Raw genomic sequence first — 16,006 nt, 5'->3', positions numbered from 1 at the left:
CGTAGACATTCGTAGATGTGTATTTACCTCTGTTGCTAACAGTCGGGTTTAGAAATAGTTAGTCCCTTAAGTATACCTGTAATGGTATCAACCAAAAACATCCGTAGATGTTCATTTACCTCTGTAGCTAACAGTGGTGATAGGAATGGTTAGTCCCACAAAGTATCCTTTGGTACTAGGATATAAAGTCCAATCTATCTCATCGATGATGTGATTGTATCACAAGGTAAAGATAAGAAGGAGAACTATATAACAGTATCTACACATATAATATGTAATAGTAACTCATCATATATTATCTATGTAAACGTACTCATCTAAGTGTATCTATGTAAACATATTCATGTAAGCGGAATCTCTGTAAGAGTATCCATATAAGTGTGTCCATGTAAGAGGAATCTCTGTAAGAGTATCCCTTTCATATAGCATGTAGTCTAGACTCATGAATGAACTGACTCTGGTGTAATTTCTTGTAATAGGGATAATGTTTTGTATCCCCTAAACTATTCCTATAATAGTTTACTAGAATGTAATTGATGAGTGTCCAAGTAGGTTTATACACCCTTGCTACCCAAGAGCGTCGGAACTGAATTAACTGATGGAACATTTATGACTATATATGTACACAAGATATATAACTAATATTTAAACGACCTTCGGACGGGTACCCGATATCCCACCAGACCACATCCAAATCGAGGAAAAGGAAACAAGGTGGATAGTCTTCCTAAATCTTTTAAACATTTCTTATATAACTATACATATAGAGGCATGCAGTTTATAATATAAAAGCATAAAAGAAGTTTTGTAAAACCTTTGAAAAGTTTAATAAATAAGAATTTATGACTTGATGTTAGTTTATAAAACGATTCGAAAACCGTTTGACAAGACAGTTTAAGTGTGAGAAAACCTTTGTTTGAAGCACAACTATAACAGATTCAAAAAGGAAACCTACAGTTTGTAAGACAGTTTCTAAAAATGTTTTAACATGTAAAAACATTTGTGAAAACTATTTGAAGTACATATGAAAATGTTCGTTTGTTTTTGTATATGAATGTATCTCCTTGAAATAGTATTTCTAGTATGTAAAAGTTAGTGATGTTCTCATAAAACTATACCTATTATAGTTTTCTAAAAGTGTGTCTCGTTTGTATAGTAATCCCTAGTGAAATGCTCACTTGTTATGAAAAGTATAATTTTTGTAGTGCCTAAGATGGACACATATACATACAGTATAAGCAGAGTGTTTGATTTTTACATATATAACAACATTTTTCATTTCAAAAGATATGATGTTATCGTGATATATTTTGCATACGAAAGTTTCTCTATAATAGTTATAAATCACATATGATTCCGTTGATAAAAAGCGTATAATGAAACTTTATATAACACACGATAATAATCGTGTGTTTTACTTGTATTTCCCCCCTAAAATCATATAAAAGAATTTATAAAACATTTAAAAGTGTGGATTATAAGGGTATGAACTCACTTGATAGATTGAAGAAGGTGAGACGAAAGTCGAGCAGAACTTCGATTGGAAAGAAGTCGATTTCTTGGAAAACTCGGGACTTCGGGACTTGCGTCGTGTGTTGGAGGTGTTATCGGGGCTTCGGGGTAGTTTAGAGGGGCTTAATAGGGTGTAGAAGTAGGATAAATGATAGAAATGAACAACCAAAGCCGGCTGCCCTCGATTCCTATTTATAGGGTGAATTTTGGGTCTCACGTCGTGAGTTTTCATAATTCACGTCGTGATTTTCGTCCCAAATCGTCATGGCATGTGTCACACGTCAAGTGGCTCTGGAAGGGTCATTCAAGGGGCTCACGTCGTGAGTTCTGACACAGAGTCGGGATTCATGTCCGGACTTCAGAAATTCATAACTTTCGCATCCGAGCTCCGTTTTCGACGTTCTTTATATGCACGCGTAGGTGAGATTATGTTCTACAACTCTCGTTTAGACTCCGTTGGCTAATTTTGACTTTATTTTTAGTATATTACTGATATATTATCTTTATATTATTTTTAGTAGGTCGGGACACGAAAACTCCGTCATAAATCCATAACTTCTTCATCCGACGTCCGTTTTCGTCAGACTTTTTACCGTTGCGCTACGATTGTTGAGACCTTCTATTCTCATTTAGTTTGTGTCGGCAAAATGTCTCTCGATCTCTATTTCGAGTTTTTAGTTGTCTACTGCTATATCCATAACTTAGAAAAATCATAACTTCCTCATACGAAGTCAGATTTGGACGTTCTTTTTATGTACATTTACGGTTTAATGTAATCTAAAACTTTCATTTAGATACTTAAGGCTAAAAACTATTGTATTGAAACTTCGCGTTTTTCGTTTAATCGGTGTTGCCGGTTTTGCCGAGAATATTCGGTTGGTCATAACTTCTTCGTTATAACTCGGATTTTAGGGTTCTTTATATGTACGAAAACCTTGATACGATTCCTACTACTTTATTTAACCCAAATAAGATTTTAGGAAAGTTAAATTTTGACCTAAATTTAACTTGTGATCCATCATATTGTCTCGAAATATCGGGTTGTCACAATTAATGTGTTGACACTTGTCAATCTATTAGTTCTCTATTTTAAATTTATTAGACATCATCATTAATGTGATGATATTTGTCAATGTATTTAGTCTCTATTTTAAATTTTAAATTTAAATTTTATATTATTGTTTTTATTAATTCACAAATAAAAAATGTCTAATATATATTAAATATTAATTTTATATATTTATTTGAATCAACAATTATAATTTCATATAACCAATAAAAACATCTCTTAATTAATAATTTATTTAAAATAATTGATTAATAGTTTTGAGTTTTTACTATAAAAGTTTAATTAATTTTATAACTGTGGTTCCCACGGGTTATAAACTAGTATCTATAATAAACTAGTTCATAGAAAATGAATTGATCAAGATGGAAAAGTGTGTGTTTGTTATCTTTTTTAAAAGATCGATTGAAATAAAAACCCTTATTTTTTTGTTGAATTTTTTTTTGATGTATGACCCCCCCCCCCCCTCTCTCCAATAAAAAATAAAACATTTTTATCACTAATTTGTATGTCGAGCTCAATAATTAATGTCAACTAGGAAAAGGTCCGTGCGTTGCACGGGTGAAAGTTTAGTGGTAAAAATATAAATAAGTAAAAAATAAAGTGTCGAAATTATAAAGAGGAAAAGTTTGTTGAAATTTAAGTGGCAAAATTAGTAAAAGTAAAGTACAAAAACTATAAAGAGAAAAAGTTTGTTGAAACTTTAGTGGCAAAATTATAAAAAAGTAAAAATAAAGTGGTAAAATTATAAAAAAATAAAGAAAAAGGGTTTTAAAAAAGTAAAAGTGAAAGTTTAGTGGCAAAAATATGAAGAAGTAAAAATAAAGTGACAAAATTATAAAAATGAAAAATTTGTTGAAACTTTAGTGACAAAATTATGAAAAAATAAAAATATAATGTTAAAAGTATAAACATGGAAAGTTTCATGTTGAAACTTTCCATGTGCTTTTATATATATATATATATATATATATATATATATATATATATATATATGATAGCCTATGTATCATATCCTATAGATCTCTTTAAACCTGCTTGTACTTGTTTGCGATTGTATTAACCTTGAATGAATTTCTTCATAGACATCTTAGAATGCATGATAGTTCAAGAAAACAAAGATTTTAAAAGCATTTAAAGGAAATGAAAATACGTAAAGTTTATGGTTTTCTACAAATAAAGAGGAAAAGAAGACGAGAGGAGAAGAAGAGGGTTGGTAGTTTCATTTTAGGGTTTAATCGATTCTAAAGGAGGAATGAAGCTAAGAATTTGGGTATTTTAAAATTTGAATTGGTAATTTTGTTTCCAAAAGCGAGAAGGCGAAATTGGAGCAGGTGGACCGTAATCGAGATAAACCGAAAATGGTATAATTGTAAATTTTGATGTAAATGCAATTGGTGGAAAAAAACAAAAGTAAGGAGCTTCGGAATAATTAATAACTTGTGTCCATAATAACTACTCTTTTTTATTATAATAGATAGATATAAAAAAGAGGAATGAAATTAATTAAAGAGTTAAATTTATTGAATTTACAGTATTAAATTGGTTGAATTGTAGGACATGTTTTACAAAGTAATCTCAAACTCGACTACAAACCCCATAAGGGACTAGGAATCCATGTAAAAGGTCGCATAATCACTTGTAGTATATAAACATATATATCCAGACATCTTTTTAAGAATAGATAAATAAATAATTTGTCATGTAGTTAAAATTAAATAGGCTTATGTTGTATTACGGAAGCTCTTAATTACAAACTTTATAGGATTGGAGTTTTGAGTTGTGACATCTGAGGTATATATATTGATACATATGTTCGTATAGGAGGATAAAGGATTCACACACCTAGAAAGTAAATCAAGACTACTGAAGGTACGTACCTAAACACTAATTATGTAAAACGGGGAACATAGTATTTGCATGACGCAAACCCCCTCAAGTTCCTGCATGCACGCGAGATTCCAATGTCTTCGATTTGGGAAAGCGTTCTTAAAACTACCATACAACTTATATGTATTTATTTAGTAATTAGTACTTGAACAAAGAAACAAGAAACAATTTGAACAAGACGTACATATGATCAAACATACATGTGGTGCTATATATGTTGGCACCTTAATTTATTTTGAACAATATACAGCTGATCAAATTCCGCAGTAGGATTTGATGGGGCACGTGGACCTCTTCCCTTCATCGGTGTAGTGATAGTAATGAAGGTACTTGTAGTGATCAAAGTCCTTAAACCGTTGAGGGTGGTCTTCATCAATGAGTTTCTGAGGTATCTCTATCTTCATATCCCTAATAAACGAAAATAGCCCCAATGAAAATCGCTCTTGGTTTCCCTGCAAAATCACCCTGTGACATGGTGCTTCGATTCTTCCATTTGTCCATGCCTAAGAGAATGAAAACACCTTAAATTCCATACATATGCATAATAACAGTGAGACTGGTTAGTATATCGATCGCTACCTACCATGCAAGCATCACCTGCCATGACTATGAACGATGAGGGTGCAGGATCAACGTCGATCCAATGTCCGTCCTTAGTTTGTATCTGTAGACCCTTTACTTGTTCTTGATGAAGAATTGTCATGAGACTCTTATCAGTGTGAGGACGAAGGACTAGAGGATTTTCCTCGTTCTCTTTAGGGCATAAGTACTTCATGAATCGCAGAACATGATTTGTTGACTCAAGGAGCGACTCGTAGTGTTCTTCTATTCCATAGCTTTTTGCTAACATCCGCAAAACTATCTGATCCAGTTCTGCTACAGCCTTGGAGAACATCGATGCACTTGTACTGAAAAAACCGTGAATCAAAGTATCAAACAAAGATATAAAGACACGTAGTGATCTTCTATTCATTAGCTTTAAGACGTAAGATAAGAAACCTTAATTACCAGAAACTTTTATTTCCAGAAGGCCACATGAGTTTTGTGAATATTTCAACTGCTTCTTTGGTTGTTGCATTCTCAATACCTAAGCTTTCGTACATAGGCATAGCGGGAATTTGCCCAATGTAAGCATGATATGGTGCATCTGAAGTGTTTAGGACTTTGACTTCGGTAGGAAGATCAAATAGATCTCGTGATGCATGGAAAATCATGTCGTCAAGCTCCTGCGGTACACCGTCGTACATGGCAATGAAAACACCGTGCTCTTCAAGAGCACGCATAACATGACTGCATGTTGTGATCCAAGAACTTGGTGTAGAGTTTAAGCTTTTCAAAGAGAAGTCGATAACGGAAAGCTTGGGCGCTGCCATTATTTCATCGACGTTGGATTGTGTCTATAATAGGATGTATTTTCCGTCTCCAAATCTTATTACTTTATATGGTTGGAATACAGATTTTTTGTATATGTCATATTCCTCATATTAAGGTATTATTAGACTTTTTAATATGCACGTAATGTCGCGATCCTACCTATTTTCATTTTAAATGAATGCACAATTTTTTGTGGATACTATTAATGCTTGGGTTTGGTGGAGTTATTTTCAAATGTGGGGCGGTTCCAATCGGACGAAAGTTTTGAATGTTAATGCGAGTTATCATGCATATAGTCAAATAATTGTCCCAACGAAACTTGAGATGGCAAAACTTGACCTTAGTTGTAATTAGAGGTAAGCATAGGTAGGTATCCAATTAATTTGTTAGAAATTGAAACCGGCAATTCTTAATCGGAACTGGAACCGCTCACACCGGTTATTTGGACTTTGTAACCAGTCCTGGAACTCGGAACAGCTTGGAACTGGTTCCGGTTCTGGATACCCGGTTTTTTTATATTTTACCAATGGTTATTTATAAATTTAGTAAGAAAGGCAATGACGTGAATTTTTGGTCGGACGGAGATATATGGAGATACGATGAAGTGGAAGTGGATGGCAACAGATATGCAAAATTGTTATTAACCATGTGTTTCGGGTTTGTATATCTTTTGATTTTGAGTAGGTTTGTTTATTATTTGGATAAAACCAAATTGTTTAATTGGATAATTTGAATCAGGTTGTTTGGTTCAGATTTTTAGATTGGTTTTGAGCAAAACCGAATTATTATTTTGGATTTCGGGTTGATTTTGATTTATAAAACAATAATCGAATAATAATTTGTTCTTTATTTATTTATATAATTTATTTTTAATATATATCTTTAATCATTTATAAATTTACTAAATATTTTTTTTAATTATAACGTTTCATCCAATATAGTAATACTTTATTATGTATTATATTTCTACTCAAAAGGTTTTTTTGCCTGTGGAATCTTAAGTTATAATATATTTTTCTTAGTAATTGTTTATGAATTATAATCTTAAAATAAATAATTTGTGTTAGTTTTTTTATAGAGTTTGTTAACATTCAAGTTATACGTTTTTTTTAAATGTTTTGACTCTTGAAAACCGAATTGCAAAACCGATCCAACCGAATAGTAATTTCATTGGATCAGATCGAATTTGAATTTAGTCTAAGACTATTTGGATCCATGTTTGAAAACCGAAATCAATTTGGATCCATGTTTGAAAACCGAAATCAATTTGGATCCATGTTTGAAAACCGAAATCAATTTGGATCCACTTGATCAGATTGAATCGAACCTATCTATCAAATCCAAATGAACACCTTTACCTTTGAGGCTTTAACCACTAATTCTCTCTGCTTGATTTTCCATTCAAACATTTGTTTATATATTTCGTTTTCCTTTTTTTTTAAACCTAAGTTATGAATAGTCTCTAAACAAAATTTAACAACTCAACATATACATTATAACCAAATCCATTTCTTGTAATATAATACCAATTTCTAGTTAATTTCCTTTAGAGCATATCAAAGTTATTTAGAAAAAAATATATAACTAATTTTTTAATTACTTAAAAGTTATATTATTTTTAAAGGAAAATAACTTACCAAGGTAATCATCTCTATCGCTTTGTTCACATGTAGATAATTTCTTTATTTTTGTACACATTTGACTATTTAACTTGTTATATGTGTTCATATATTGCTATTGTCACCGGCTATAGCAGGTGACAATGGTAATATGTGAACAAATTAACAAGTTAAATAGTTAAATGTTGTCACACCCCAAAACCGGAACGGCGGAAACGTTATGGGGTGGATGACGTCATGTCAAGTATCACAACATATGCAGTATAGTAATCAAAGTACAACAACCATTACATTAATAGTAATAATTTCACATAGGTTACATGTCATAGTAATATCAAAGTAATTACAGAACATAACATAGATGCAGCTCGGTACTAGGCTGTCTTCACAAAAGCTCTCGGGATGTACCTGTCTATCGATGACCTGAGAATACAAGTTATTTTGAAAGCGAGTATCAGCATTTTACAATGCTGGTGAGTCCATAAGTATTTAGTGTCATTTGTAAAAATACACATTTTTGTTCAAAGCAACTTTATGAAAGACGGTAATCTAGAATCTATAGTGTATTAGCGTTCCTTCCAGAAAATCTTATATTTTCTAAATAAAAGCAGTCTTCTACCAAGACCCGACAGATTTATGTTTTAAGTAGTAATTTTCCCCAAAATACTATCATTACCAAAATACAATATTGACTTTAAAGAAATTATGAGAAAAATCACAAGTAAAAATACTAGGGGAAAAATAACATATACCTCAGCAGTAATACTACTGACTAAAGCAAAAGAAATCATAGACTCCAAGAAAGTATCGAATGAATGATACGTCTAGCTCAGTCTAAAAGAAGGAAGCACATACTCCAGACAGTATCGAATGAACGATACAGCTAGCAAAGTCTAAAGCAAGGAAATACAGACTCCAGATAGTATCGAATGAACGATACAGCTAGCAAAGTCTAAAACAAGGAAATACAGACTCCAAACAGCATCAAATGAACGATACAGCTAGCAAAGTCTAAAACAAGGAAATACAGACTCCAGACAGCATCGAATGAACGATACAGCTAGCAAAGTATAAAACAAAGGGTGAATGTGAACTCGTATGTAACCATGCTGATCGACGATAGAGTATCCGATGACCCTCCAGGTCACGCGTAGAGGTAGTGGCATTATGTCACCCATGGGCCTTACCGGCGCGGACTGTAGCTAGTAGTTTGGGTGTGGGAGTGTCAGTCTCGTATAGATCTATACACATAATGTTCGCTCTCCTTCCTGGAGACTCTGGTTACACGGCGTTGGCGCAATGAGGCGTCGTAGAGGGAAATAGTGTGTCACATTCTAAAGTAAAAGATATATATATATATATATATATATATATATATATATATATATATATATATATATATATATATATATATATATATATATAAAGAGAGAGAGAGAGAGAGTCTCCTAACTATTTCTATAATGATTACTAGGGTTCCAGAAACATGAATAATAGAAGGATGCCTATACTACTCAAGGCGATGAATTGGCTGAGAGAGAGAGAAAGAGAGGGCTTTTATGTCTATACATGTATACATGATATATAATTAATGTTTAAATGACCTTCGGACAGATAACTGATACCCACCAGACCACATCCCAACGAGGAAAAGGAGGTCGAACTAGCCTTCCTAAGTCCTTTAAACATTATTTATATAACTATACAAATATAGGCATGCATTTAACGAAATAAAAGCATAGAAGAAAACTTTGGAAAAACCTTTACACTTAAGAAATTTATGACTTAGTGTCATTTTGTAAAACAAGTTTTGAAAACCATTGGAAATCCTTTGAAAAACTTTTCATAAACAGCTTTGAGAATGAGTTTTATAAAACAGTTTAAGTGAAGAAAACCTTTGGAAAACCTATAAAAAGAAATTACGACTGGATGTCTCTTTAGTAAACAAACTTTGAAAAACTTTAGATAACCTTTAATGATCTAAAAAGGGATATTCATACTTTAACAAGACTCGAAAACATGATTTGAAAAATCTTAATCTGGATAAAACAGTTTAACATGCAAAATCTATTTTGCTATACAGTTATTAATCACATGTGATTCATCTAATAACTGTATAGTTCAACTTGTATCCCCCCCCCCTATAAAAGCAGTTAAAATCAATTAAAAGGTTATTTCAGGGGTATGAACTCACCTGCTGCGAGTGGATCGGATGGAGGTGTCGGTTGAGTGTTGGGTGTCAAGTAAAGACTTGAACACACTTAATGACCTAATAACATATGAAGACATATAATTAGTGATTATAACACTAATTAAACACGTATAAGCATCCTAATGGCAGAAAAACACTTCGGTCAAGTGCTAGGAGGCTATTGGGTTGCAACAAGGGGGTGTATGGCCTAGTTAGGGAGTTTACTCTTCAAGAGTAAACTCTTAGAGGAGATTTCGGCCCAATGACCATATCCCCATGAGTTTACGGTCGTAAACTAATGGGTGGTGTGTTCTTGGATGTTTAAAGGTCTTACAACACTTGTGGAATTAGGCTACGTTTAATTCTAGGGCATAGGAAGTGACTAAGTCCCCAAATAGACCATTTATGGGAGTTTACGGCTGTAAACATAGAGTTTACGGTCGTGAACTCTTACTTGTCCCCTTACTTCATGATTTAAGGTCTTAAATGAAAGAATACAAGGTTCTATGCATTATTCCAAGTCATATGGGGAAGTTAGGGCATCATTTGACCTCCTTAAGGGAGTTTACGGCCCATGGACTAATCCTTGGGGGTTTACGGCCGTAATCTCCTAAGTTCATGGTTTCCTTGGTGTTTAAGGGTCCTACTTCGATGGTGGTTGGTTCTAGACATTACCTCAAGCCATAGAAGGTGTTTTAGGGCAATTTAACACCTTAAATGGTGTTCACGGCCTATGAAGAGGGGTTTACGGTCCCAGAATGTTCTTGGGCCGTAAACTCATGTTTACTCCTCAAATGACAAGATTTGGTGTTCTAAACTCGTACATGCAAGCCCTTAAGTCATAGTTAAGCACTAGGAGTGATTTGGAAGGGTTTGGGGGCTTCAAAACCCCATTTATGGGTGTTTGCGGTCCAAGAGTGTTCTTGGGCTGTAAACACATGATTTTGAGGCTTTTGGATGTTTTAAACGCGAATTTGCATGTTAAACAAGCTAAACAACAAGTTAGGATAGATCACTTACTAGTTTGGAACTTGAAAGGGGCGTTTTTGGATCAAAATCGGCTTTGTAGAGAGAGTGGAAAGAGTTTGAATGAGGTTCACTCACCCTTATATAGGGTGAGTTTACTGCCCCGGAGTTGACCGCCCGAGTTTATCGCCCGAGAACTCTATCTTATGAGGTTTATGACATGATTTTTGGTGCTAAGGGCTTTAGTGGTTACTTTCTAAGACTTGATCGTTAAGTGTGAAAAGCTCGAAATGATAAGGCGGATTTTTAAATTTGCTAAAAGGTGGCGGAAATGAATTTGACTTTCAAATGAAGGGTTTGACTGTAGAATTACATAAAATATTCGGGTTGTCACAAATGTGTACAAAAAAAAAAAAATTTTGACTAAATGTGAACAAAATGAAAAGTTAATTACCCAGATAAGTTATTTTCGCCACTTTTAATAACGATTTTATTTTTCATATTTGTTTGTTATTATTTTTTTCAAACATTATTTTTAAAATATCCATAATTTCCTAAATATTAATTAAATATTGATCAATTTTAAATTTTACTTTTTAAGTAATAAGTATATTTTTGTTTTGTGAAATAATTTATATAGCCTCTTATAATTTTTTTTTCTTTTGTATTTTAGCATATATAAAATTTTTAAGTAAATAGTATCTAACAATAAAATTAAATAAATTAACTATGTAACAATAAGTATGAAGTGTCATTTTTTTAAATAAAAATAAAATATTACTTAGCAAATAAAAAAACAAAAAATCTATATAATGTAAATGTTTTAAAATTATTCCAAGTTTTTAATATTTTTTAATTAGAAGTTTATAAAGTTTTAATTTTTTTTAATACAACGTTTTAAACTAGTATTTAACGGAAATATTTTAAAATGTTATAAAAATATTAAATTGTCATACAAAACCTGTGAAACACTTTAAAAATATTGTAAAAGAAAGTTTATAAATAAATGTATGAAGTTATAAAAAAAATTGTATGGAAATGTAAAAAAAATAAAAAAATAAAAAGTTAAATACTTGTAAGAAAAAATTAAAACATTTATAAAATATTTGGTTTAAAAGTACTTGTATTAAAATTATATGAAAGTTTAAAAAAAAATTTTAAAAATGTAAGTAAAGTTTAAAACATTGTATTAGAAAACTCTATAGGAAAAAATATCATAAAAATATTGTAAGAAATTAAAAAAAAAAAAAAAAATCTTAAGAAATTTGTAAGAAAAAAAATTGTTCACATTTAGACCATTTTATTTTTTGTACATATTTGACCATTTAACTTGTTAAATGTGTTCATATATTACCATTGTCACCTTGTACAGCAGGTGACAATGATAATATGTGAACACACTTAACAAGTTAAATTGTCAAATGTGTACAAAAAAAATAAAGTTACCGAAACGTGAACAAGACGAAAAGATAGTTACCTTCGTAAGTCATTTTCCTTATTTATAACTACTATCAATATGTATAATTAAAAACATACTTTTACTAAAAAAAACAGCGGTTACCCACTGGTTCCAAGTATCCTATACAGGAATCGGAATCGACTACCCAATGGGTAGCAGCACCAAAACATAATAATCGGGACCAGAAAATCGATTCCAAACTTTGAGAACCGAAATGAAACTGGTTTTGTGGGTTCCAGTTTTGGAACCCACAGTTTCGAAAGTAGGTACCCGATTCTGTTGCTCAATTCTAGTTTTATTTGTGTATTATAACATCTTATTTTTATTTCTTTTTTATCACAACATTGATTTCTTTTTTGTTATTAAAACATGTGTTTATGGAAGGTTGAAAACTTTTGAATATTGATTTTTATAATGATTGATGTATCTTTTAGAGTAAATTACACGATGCATCCCTTGTCCAAGTGTTAAATTGCATGTTGAGTCCCTATTTTCAAAAATTAACGCGGACTGTCCCTGCAATGTATTTTTTTTAACTCGGATCGTCCCTGACGGACATAAAATGTCTATTTTACCCTTTTTATTTTTTGTGATATATTTTATGATTTGTTTGTTATTAATATTTAAAAGAAAAATAAAAAATCCAGAAAACAAAAAATGGGCCCACCACCCCCCAAACACTTACCATCTACCCTAATCCTACCCACACCATTCAATCCCAGTCGGTTCATCTTCTTCACATGGGTCGTCGGAGCTAGAGAGAAATGGGTTGTTGGAGCCACCACCGCCAGCGCTTCACTCCACCTGCACATCGCTTCTCCTGCCGGAAACAACCATCACGAAACTGATATTATTCCATTTCCCTTTATCTTTCTCCTCCCCCTTTCTTTTATCACTTGCATCCACAACCCTGTATCAGATCTGAGGTCTTCATCATCTCTTCAAATCTTCACCTCCATGTATCAGATCTGAACGCCTCCAACGACATAGCTAAAACGATGCCACCACCATACCTGCAACTCGTAGAGTGGTCGGAGAAGACGAAGGAAGAGTGGAACAAGATAGGTTCGGGTGGAGTTTTTTTTGCACTGAGTCTCCTGTTCTCGTTGATTTCTTTGAAAGCTCCTTTGTTTTTTATGGAAGTGATTTCCGGAGAAGAAGACAACCACCATACGTAGGATGTTGATTTCGATTTTAGTTTCTAAAACCAGTTTCGATTTTATTTTCTAGAACCAATTTCAAGTTTCTTTTTTTATTTTGGTTTGGTTTGGGGCTCTTTACAGGTGGCTGTTGAAGGCAAATGGTGGTGGTTGCTGGAGGCAAAGGGTTGTGGAAGCTAAAACTGGTCGGAACCTTTCATCTTCTTTGATGTTTAGTAGACGTGAGCGCTGGTAGGTGGTTGGAGGTGATGGTAGGTAGTCGGAGATGGAGGTCAATGGCTGGATGGAGAGTGGAGGTCACTAGATGCATCTCCTCCTCCACTGTATGTATTGCAACACCTAAGCAAGAAAAATGCGATTCATGGTGCTCCTTCCTCATTCTCATCAATCTCCTTTTTCTCATTAAGTCGGAAAAATGAGATTCACAGTCACCGGCGACAAAGAGGAGAACACAGACTTCTAATTGATTCGTGTTTGAATGAAGAGATAAAGAGATAAAGAGGGTATACGTGGTCGGGTCCATTACTTTAAATAAACAAATTAATATTTAATTAATTAAATATAACTAACAAATAAAAATAAATCAAAAAGATAAAAATAAGGGCAAAATCGTCTTTTTATGTTAGCTAACGAAATTAGGGATGAAGCGTGCAAAATTTAAACAAATGAGAGACTTTCCGAGTTAATTTTTGAGAATAGGGACTCGATGTGCAATTTGACACTTACGTTAGGGACGAATCGTGTAATTTACTCTAACTTTTATTTAAATGAATTTTTCTTTGTTAACTTCTCTTTTAAATTTTTAGCCTCTATTACTTTATTTGGGTATAATATTATGTCTTAATATACTATTAGGATGTGAGGCTCTCACCACTTCTTATTCTTAAATCGTGACTCCATCCTGTTATTCTTAAATTTTAACTCTATCCCTTGTCCTGGAGCAGGAGTCAATGCCAAAGAAGTAATTTCTTTTGGACCTAACTCGTGCAATTTTAGAGTCCAAATTGTATACCTAATAGTTTTATTGTCAAAATCAAATAGTTGACTATAAATCTCGATGTAATTGTAAACATTATTACAAAATTAAGAAGCTTTTTTATTTCATTTGTGGATATAGAATAAATACCTTAATCTTGTGAACGAGATAAATCAGTGTGTGTGCTTTATATTACTTAGCACTTTACCGGTCAAAACCCTAAAGAAGAAAACCTTGTATTGGGAATATTTGATACGCATCCCTCACATGTAAAAACAAAGAAAAAAACCAACAAAATTCTATGAACTAAATGAACTGATTCTATAAATATATTTTTCAAGAATGTGTCAACATTATAACACTATTACCATCATCGTGCTCATCATTTACAACATCGTAAAGAAAATTAGGATCAAAATTCAAGATTCTGGAGGAGGCTCCTTTCCGAGTGTCCATTCATGTCCTTTCCATTCTGGTAATTGCTGTATCACAACCTGCATTTGCATCAACCAAGTTTCCCTCAGCCATTAAGATCATAAATTTCCAAATACATCAACAATTACTAACCAGGCCTGTTGAATCCGGTTTCCCCACAGTTGTTTGACAAGCGAGCCTCCAGTTCTTCGGATTCTACAATTCATCAATTCATCATGCATTAAGATTACGAAATCCATCATGAACTAATCTTGATCGATAATGGGGTTAATTTAACATACCCGATTAAGCTTCTCCTTCTCTTTGTCTGTTCGTGGTGTAAGCAACTCCTTCCCTTCAATAACCTGAGAATCCACCCACAAATCGACACATTAAACACGTTTAAACTCATTTCATGCAGATGGTGATCAACTTACCTCCACCATGCAAGTACCACATGTTCCTCCTCCAGCACAGTTTAGCAAAGGTCTAGACTGAATCACCAAAAACAGAAAGCAGCTTATATGTTCAAAAACAGTTAAAGATTCAAGAAAAGGATAATGGATTGAAGAGTAGAGATAGTTACATATGGTCCATACAACTCGATATGTGAATCTAGCATTATGTCCCTAAGTTTCTGTCCACCAGTCGCGCTTCTAAAATGTACGTCGGGGGTTCCATCTGGTAGCAACACCGACTGCCATTTTTGAAGTAAACACAAAGATATTCATTCGATGATGAACTAGTAATCTGCAATGTGGTTAATGTTGATGACTTACACTAACGAAAGCGAAATTGACACAAGGGGGTTCTTGTGATGATGGAGCTTCAGAGGTTGCCATGGCTCGGATTTTTGACTTTGAGTGACTTTGGCACTTGGTGGAGGGTCTTTGAATGGCGAAACTGGTGTTAATGGTGTTCTTGAAATTGGAGCAGAGAGAGTGTGAGAATGAAGAGATGCCATATGCATTCATGGGCTGAATTGTGCCCATTTTGAAGCTAATTTCAGATGATTGATTGATATAGTTTCTAGCTAATTAAGCACTTATGATTGGTGTTACACCCACCATTCTAGGTTCATGTGTGTGTGGATATGATCGATCTTATCTGCGGTTGCTGATATGGAGGTTGCAACCAGTGGTGTTTCACTATTTTGTTCCTTTATAAGCCCCTAATCTTTTTGTTTACCATTTTTACCCCTTCCTTTTCTTCAAATGCACGCACGCACAAAGGGGCCAAGGGGGAACGGGGAAGAACTAACGGATTGACAAGAAGTTATCGGGATTCGGGAATTTATAAGAGGATTCATCTCCAATCCTATTTATTTTTTATCCTATTTTTAACCCTAAAAAATATATTTCATTCTTTTAACTTATAGA

General features: G+C 33.2%; 2 protein-coding genes and 1 long non-coding RNA gene across 3 annotated transcripts; 1 reads left to right on the top strand and 2 right to left on the bottom strand.

The window, feature by feature from the left end:
• Nucleotides 1-4,286: 4,286 nt before the first annotated feature.
• Nucleotides 4,287-5,909, bottom strand: LOC145102992 (putative 2-oxoglutarate-dependent dioxygenase AOP1). Its single transcript, XM_079040518.1, has 3 exons — nt 5,477-5,909; nt 5,052-5,376; nt 4,287-4,971 (listed from the first exon to the last, which is right to left on the bottom strand). Exons 1-3 carry the CDS (start codon nt 5,839-5,841, stop codon nt 4,723-4,725), a joined length of 939 nt encoding a protein of 312 aa, XP_078896644.1. The 5' UTR covers nt 5,842-5,909; the 3' UTR covers nt 4,287-4,722.
• Nucleotides 5,910-12,755: 6,846 nt separating this feature from the next.
• Nucleotides 12,756-14,023, top strand: LOC145102991 (uncharacterized). Its single transcript, XR_013706333.1, has 2 exons — nt 12,756-13,251; nt 13,361-14,023. It is a non-coding gene; the product is annotated as an uncharacterized LOC145102991 (long non-coding RNA).
• A 487-nt stretch (nt 14,024-14,510) lies between these two features.
• PNSB3 (NDH-dependent cyclic electron flow 1) lies at nt 14,511-15,782 on the bottom strand. Its single transcript, XM_079040517.1, has 6 exons — nt 15,407-15,782; nt 15,214-15,324; nt 15,065-15,121; nt 14,930-14,992; nt 14,781-14,843; nt 14,511-14,707 (listed from the first exon to the last, which is right to left on the bottom strand). Exons 1-6 carry the CDS (start codon nt 15,617-15,619, stop codon nt 14,633-14,635), a joined length of 582 nt encoding a protein of 193 aa, XP_078896643.1. The 5' UTR covers nt 15,620-15,782; the 3' UTR covers nt 14,511-14,632.
• Between the last annotated feature and the right edge of the window lie 224 nt (nt 15,783-16,006).

Source organism: Lactuca serriola, chromosome 4, assembly GCF_051521515.1.
Source record: "Lactuca serriola cultivar US96UC23 chromosome 4, Lser_US96UC23_V15, whole genome shotgun sequence".
Lineage (NCBI taxonomy): Eukaryota > Viridiplantae > Streptophyta > Magnoliopsida > Asterales > Asteraceae > Lactuca > Lactuca serriola.
This window is presented reverse-complemented; position numbering and strand designations above follow the sequence as displayed.

Coding starts and splice junctions, on each gene's coding strand:
- LOC145102992 (XM_079040518.1), bottom strand. CDS start 5,841: ATGGCAGCGCCCAAGCTTTCCGTTATCGACTTCTCTTTGAAAAGCTTA. Junction 5,377..5,476: donor TCTGGAAATAAAAGTTTCTG/GTAATTAAGGTT, acceptor CGGTTTTTTCAG/TACAAGTGCATCGATGTTCT. Junction 4,972..5,051: donor TGGCAGGTGATGCTTGCATG/GTAGGTAGCGAT, acceptor TCATTCTCTTAG/GCATGGACAAATGGAAGAAT.
- PNSB3 (XM_079040517.1), bottom strand. CDS start 15,619: ATGGGCACAATTCAGCCCATGAATGCATATGGCATCTCTTCATTCTCA. Junction 14,993..15,064: donor GTGGTACTTGCATGGTGGAG/GTAAGTTGATCA, acceptor GTGGATTCTCAG/GTTATTGAAGGGAAGGAGTT. Junction 14,708..14,780: donor AACCGGATTCAACAGGCCTG/GTTAGTAATTGT, acceptor ATGCAAATGCAG/GTTGTGATACAGCAATTACC.